General features: G+C 31.5%; 1 protein-coding gene across 1 annotated transcript; it reads right to left on the reverse strand.

Moving 5' to 3' along the window:
- Positions 1-484: 484 nt before the first annotated feature.
- Positions 485-2,924, reverse strand: LOC120356559 (cyclin-D1-binding protein 1-like). The gene is made up of 3 exons (XM_039445508.1): positions 2,801-2,924; positions 2,214-2,474; positions 485-674 (listed from the first exon to the last, which is right to left on the reverse strand). Exons 2-3 carry the CDS (start codon positions 2,381-2,383, stop codon positions 500-502), a joined length of 345 nt encoding a protein of 114 aa, XP_039301442.1. The 5' UTR covers positions 2,384-2,474; positions 2,801-2,924; the 3' UTR covers positions 485-499.
- Positions 2,925-6,966: the final 4,042 nt, after the last annotated feature.

Raw genomic sequence — 6,966 nt, forward strand, 5'->3', positions numbered from 1 at the left:
AATATTCTGGTTTTTTGGTTGGTAATAAAATGAATTAACGTGTATTAAACATGGCATAAAAAAATAGTTAGAACCAAATACCCTTTTTATTTTATCAAATCAAATGTGATTATATTCTGGAAGCTGATGTTCGAAAAAATGTAATATTCTGGTTTTTTGGTTGGTAATAAGATGAATTAACGTGTATTAAACATTGCATTAAAAAAAATAGTTAGAACCAAGTACCCTTTTTATTTTATCAAATCAAATGTGATTAAATCAAATAATAATAAAAAAAGGTTGACTGATAACGTTTGTTGTGTTTCAATAATCTCAGTAGCCCTATAAAGAAAAGTGAGTATTCGGCTGTTATGCATGGCCAATCGGAGATTGTAAGAAATGACCCTCTTATATTCCCATAGAATTGAACAAGCTTTAAAAACGTTATCAATATCCTGAAATTAGATGATTACAAGTTCTTCAGCCCGAGGAGGCTTACTAGTATGTTATTAATTCTTTATTATTGAATCATATTCCCCACCTCATCAAATTCCTGGATAGCATCATCGACCAGTGCTTGCTCTTCTTCTAAAACTTGAATAGTGGCTAGTTTGTTGTCTGCAGGAAGATTATCTATTTCTTCAATTGATTTCAAAATAACTGCTTGAACGTGCTTTAGATCGTTCTTGAACGCCCTGAAAATTGAAAAAAGCATATTGATGAGACTGGTAAAAATTGTATAGTATTTAAGCTCTTATTGAAGATAATAGAGTAATTACTCAGATTATTATGTATTCAAGTAGTATTATAGTAACTCCTTATATTTTATTGAACTCCTTATAAATATTTCTTAGAATAGAATGACTATGCTTATCATAGGCCCATAAATAATTTTCAATCCCTCTTTTCAATGCTGATTGCATTCCAGATTTTCTGAGTGGTTATATCATAAGTTATCTGATACTGTACATATGAATGTTATATGCTCAAGTATAAAGATAATTTTATTAAGCTTTAGCTCAATAGCCTAGACAATAAATTTGTGATCTGAGAATCTTTGAATTTCTTCTTATCTATTGGTATGTTTCTATTTAAAATAGTATCTCGAAAATTATATAAATTAACAAATTCTGTATCATAAATTTTTATCAAGCTAAATACAATGATCATTATATTTATTTTATTCTATGCGGGTCCCATTATTACCATGTCTATGTATTTTTATTGAATATATAGAAATTGAATTGAATGATTATTATTGTAATGACATACAGATTATTTTGTAGTTGCTTCATATTATTTCCACTGATGGAAAAAAATGATTTGAATAAATCTCAAGTTGAAAATAAATAAATACGTAAAAATAAATAAAGTAAGAAATAACACGTTTGTAGATGGAAGCCATTGTGGGATGTTACATGTACACATTGTCAAGAGTACAATATGGCCCTACCATTGTTTCTACCGAGCCAACAAATGATTGTCGCTCAAAAATGTGTTATTTTTCAATATCAAGTTCATTTTAATCAAATATTATCAGCTTATTATTGTAATTAAATAGCATTATTCAAGTACTGTACTGTTTACTAAGTTTTTGTTCCGTATTTGATTTCAGTTGTTTGTTAAATGCTTGTACAAAAATAATATTGTATTTTATTAAATTTTGGTGATATCGAAATGTATTATATTCGATGAGGGAATTATTTTGATCAAGGTATAGGATGCGGCATTGAATCGGGCGATTTTACAACACTACAAATAACCTACTGTTGTCGTGGTAGGAGAACGCAACTACCGACAGTTTGTAGCCCCTGCCTCATCATTCAAGTATTGGGCGCTAGAAAATCCACAGAGATACACGAAAGGTCTCTTCACAATGTCAAAATCACAGTCTCATCAACTGCTATTCTAGGGCCATATTTTTTGAGTTCGAAAATGAATGCTCAGTTACATTGAATACTATGCACTAAGTTAACATAATCGAAAACTTTCTCCAACATTAGTTGACCTCGTAATCCTGATTGCACATAACACTGTGACTTTTCGTGTATTCTCTGTGGATTTTCTGGTGCCCAATACGTGAATGGTAAAGCAGGAGCTACAGATGGCGATAGTCGCGTTCCCCTACAAAAATAGGCTACTTTCAGGGTTCCCAATTCATCACCTCATTCACTGTCGCACCCGTTATTACAAACAAAGGTTGATGATGATTCTGAAGAAAAAATAATACTTACTGACTGTTAACTGGTTTTTTCTGAAGAAACTTGAAATATTCATCAAAATCAGAAAATATTTGTTTGAACCACTTTCTTAATATTGATCTCAATGTTAATCCTTGCTCTTTAGGGAATGTGAAGAAAACTGAGGATAAGTCTTTCAAATCATTCTCAATACTTGAGATCATTTGAGAAAAATTTGCCAACGAGATATTTTCTTCAACTGAAAGAGCGAAGCTTAGTTTTGTTATATTACGAATATCCTTTGCGTTATCAACCCTGGAATTGAAGAAAAAATATATTAATAGCTATTGATCAATTCATTACAATTAAAACGCTTGAAAAGTTCTTTCAGTACACTATTCCATTGTAAGAATGTAGTCCTGTTGTCATGAATAGGTTCTTTTGATTCGGTTGGAAAAATTGATAAAAGTTGCAAGCCATAACATTTAAAAAAAAATTACACATCAACAAAAAAATGGAGAAATAGTTCAAGCAAATATAATAATGTATAATGCATAATGCAGGTAAGCCTACAATAATCTAATAACTTCATTATATTGCAATAAATATCAAGTTTTTTAATATAAAGCAAATTTACTTACGAAATGAGGACCAAAATACAGATGAATCAAATACTGAGGCTGCATTTTCAATTCCTTCAGATTCTGAAAATGAAAAATATTATAAATTCATAATAGCTCAATTGATATTTTTTATTATGATGCTCAAATCATAATCACAATTCAATATACATTAAATTACCGTATTGATTTCAATTTAATGTGTAACGTGTGCGTGTGTGATGTGATAGAGGCTTTTATAATTATTTGTTTTTGTAAATCAAACTCAAATTACCTTATTTCATAGATTCATGGTACAATTATTACAAAACATAACAAAATAAGAATAATCGAGACCAAAAAATTAGGCAAGGAGTGGTTTGTATCATTGTGGTTATACAACGCTCAATTATTCATCTAAGTACAGAATAAAAAGTTGAAAACAAAGAATTCATTTTTTTAATATAGGTAAATAAGAGTTGATCATGTAGCATTTAAAACATCTTATACGATAGAAAATTAAGCAATAAAAACCATTTACTTACAAAAATAATTTATAAAGCTTAGTGCCGGTAGCACAAAAGTCGGCTAAGTTTTAATCGTGATTAATTCTATAAGTACCAAACACGATTAAACTTTAACCGGCTTTTGTGCAACCAGCACTTAGAGTTACAAAATAAAGTAATTTGGTAAAGAAAAGAACAAAAACAATTATTGAACTGCTTCTACATATGTACTAGTTAAGAATTAATCACGTGATGCATATCGTATGCTATTAAGAGAAAACAAGTAGTAAAAAGGAGACAATCTATTGAAGCAGATAAAAAAATCACATTAAAGACAGCACAGTCACAATCTTTTAAAGGATAATACATATTGAGAGAACTGTCAATAATTATATAGAATGGCGAAGCATTGAACATACAGGGACCCTGAAAGGCTGCATGGCTAGCAGCAGATGCAGTTAAGCATTTAATCAAGTTCTTTTCAATTTGACGACGAGCTGAATAGCCTAAACATCTTTACGAGACTCCGGATCTAAAGGTCGCTTAAATACATACTACTACAAATTTAATTTAAAAATCCATTCAGGAATAATTTCAAAATTTTCTTAAATTTCAAAATGATGGGGTCAAAGATGAACCAGAACTCCCCAACCAATGATGCCCTATTCCTATGGAAGAAATCAGGTAAAGAAATAGATACCATTCTCATAAGTTGTAATAGGACTATTTTTACTTGCTCGCGCCGGGTGCTGGGAATAGTCTTTTTAGAATTCATGGGAATAATATTTACTGTACTGGTCATTGACTCTAATACTGAGATGATGGGAATCCTCCTTTATACTCTTTAATTTGAGTTTTATTCAATCATGATTTATCATTAATTCAATATAATAATCAATAAATAATCATTTTATTTTTATAGAAGGAAGAGTACTTTTGAAAAATCTAATTAATAAAATATAACAGTTGTTATTTAACTGATGTTAAAAACACTATAACTAAGTCAGCATATTGTCATTTTAAAACAAAAACCGAATCCTCAACTCCCCTTTTACATTTAAAACATCAATAAACATAACTATTTGAAAAACCTCTAATCCCTTCTAGCATATTGCAATTTCAAGCAAAATCCTAACCTAACCTTATGGAACATTATTAAATATAATCCAAAAAACCTAACCCCTAACCCCTTCACATTTAATAATTTAGATTTCAAAGCAAAATCCCAACCCCCTAACCTATCCTTTCACATTTGAAACATCAAAAAACATAACTCTAACTGCACCCTAGCTCCTTCTAGCATATTGCAATTTCAAACAAAAACCTAACCTATCCTAATAACACATTATCAAATATAACCTGAATAAAACTCAACCTCCAACCCTTTCACATTTAATACTTCAGATTTATTCGTCATCTTTAGAACAAAATATAAACATGTGGGTCATTTCATGAACATGTTCACAAACATGTGGTTCGTTTCATGAACATGTTCACAAACATGTGGTTTAAAGCAAAATCCTAACCCCCTAACCTATCCTTTTACCTTTGAAACATCAAAAAACATAACTCTACCTAGACCTAGCCCCTTCTAGCATATTGCAATTTAAAGCAAAAACCCCAACCTATCCTAATAAAAAATTATCAAATATAACCTCAATAAACTAACCTAACTCTTTCACATTTGTGAACGATAGACAAGTATAGCAACACCATTGCAAATCGTACACTACCATTATAACGTGGACCACACTGTAGATACTCAAAGAATACTTTTGAATAACTATGTTATAGCTGTGACTGTTGCTGGCCGTTATTCTGTTTCCGAAACAAAGAGGAGCTGCTCAATTCACTCGTCACCCAAAAAGTGAATCTACATACAATAAAACTCTGTAATGCGCATGCGCAGCTAAAGTTTTTTTTTCAGAAAATTGGTGTCATTCTCAAGTGCAATATCTCAAAAGTACGAGTATTTCACCTTTCCTTTATTTGTGTTTGTTATAAATAATATTATCAAAATATTTCAAATTATAATACCAACATTGTCATTTAAAAGCAAAGACCTAACTTTCTTCACTATTCTTTTTATTCATAAATTTTATTTTAAATTAATTTAAGAGTATAATTTTTCAATAAGATCCCCAATGAAAACTACTGTCAAATTATTCTTGTGAAAGAAATATATATTTATAGTTGTTTCATAATTTTCACCAACTGTTTAATTTAAAATGTTTTGCTGGTTCAAAGATAGGCTATAGCCTAACAGTGTTCATAAGCGAGTTCTACATCCCCAGGATCACTATATAGTATATCGAAATTTAGGTAGGCCTACCCTTTGCTGAATACAATACTTTGCCTAAGATTGCTGAATACAATAAAAAATATTGCATGTGATTTTTCACTTTACTTGCCCTATTACCATAGGTAAGGCCAAAAAATTAAGGTACCCGAATTTCATGTTTTCTATACGTTTCAAGGTCCCCTGAGTCCAAAAACATGATTTTTGGGTGTTGGTCTGGGTGTGTGGTGTCTGTGAACGGATAACTCCATTCCTAATCAAACGATGACTTGAAATTTTAAACTTGAAGTCTTATACCATGAGGATCTGACAATAAAAATTCAATGAAAATCAATTCAAAATGATTCAATGAAAATTAATTCACCTTAAAATTATTGATGTTGATGGTGAAGGTGACTTAAACACACTATTAAGTTGCAGAAAGAATATTCAGTGGTTTTGAATGGGATAACATCAGAAGTTGTAATTCTGTTCATGGGAATTGAATGTGAGCGGGGAATCGTTTATCCTTAAGACAGTTTCATGGTAACTATAGCGTGAGTATTATTCCCCCCCCCCCCCCGAGTGAAATAGGCTGAGAATATGTAAGTAATTTTAGATATGCTAGCTCATTCCAATTAACTTACAGATTGTTGGAGAAAACAACTTTAACAATAACGACTGGGATGTTTGTACAGCAAAAGAGCTCAATTTTTACACATTCATAAACAGTTTGATTGAACTCTTGACTGTCAGTTGGAAACCAAGCATAATATGCATATTATAGAACTTAGATTATTGTAGAGATGAGGATTCACTTTAATCTGACAGTATAGCAATAGATTATTAAGCAATAGATGTAGAGAGAGTCATTGACCTCTCTCTGGATTCACTTTAATATGACAGTATAGCATTGAATGTGGAGAGAAGGATTCACTTTAATATGACAGTATAGATGTAGAGAGATAGAGAATTTCTCAATTCACTTCAATCGGTCAGTATAGCAATAGATGTAGAGAGAAGGATTCACTTTAATCTGTCAGTATAGCATTGGGGAATTTTTCCCCCTCAAAGGGAAATTATTTTTTCCCTCACTTTCTTCATCCCCCTCATCTATACTGGCCAAGGGGAAGGGAAATTCTATTTGAGAGAGAGATATCTCTTTCTCTCTTTTCATCCCCCTCATCTCCACTGGGGAAGGGGAAGGGAAATCTATTTTTAGAAAGAGAGAGAGAGAGAGAGAGAAAGATATATCTTTCTCTCTTTTCATCCCCCTCATCACCACTGGGCAAGGGGAAGGGAAATCTATTTTTAGAAAGAGAGAGAGAAAGAGATATATCTTTCTCTCTTTTCATCCCCCTCATCACCACTGGGCAAGGGGAAGAGGAAATCTATTTTTAGAACACCCCCCACCCTTTGGACGA

Source organism: Nilaparvata lugens, unplaced genomic scaffold (genome assembly GCF_014356525.2).
Source record: "Nilaparvata lugens isolate BPH unplaced genomic scaffold, ASM1435652v1 scaffold7109, whole genome shotgun sequence".
NCBI classification, from domain to species: domain Eukaryota; kingdom Metazoa; phylum Arthropoda; class Insecta; order Hemiptera; family Delphacidae; genus Nilaparvata; species Nilaparvata lugens.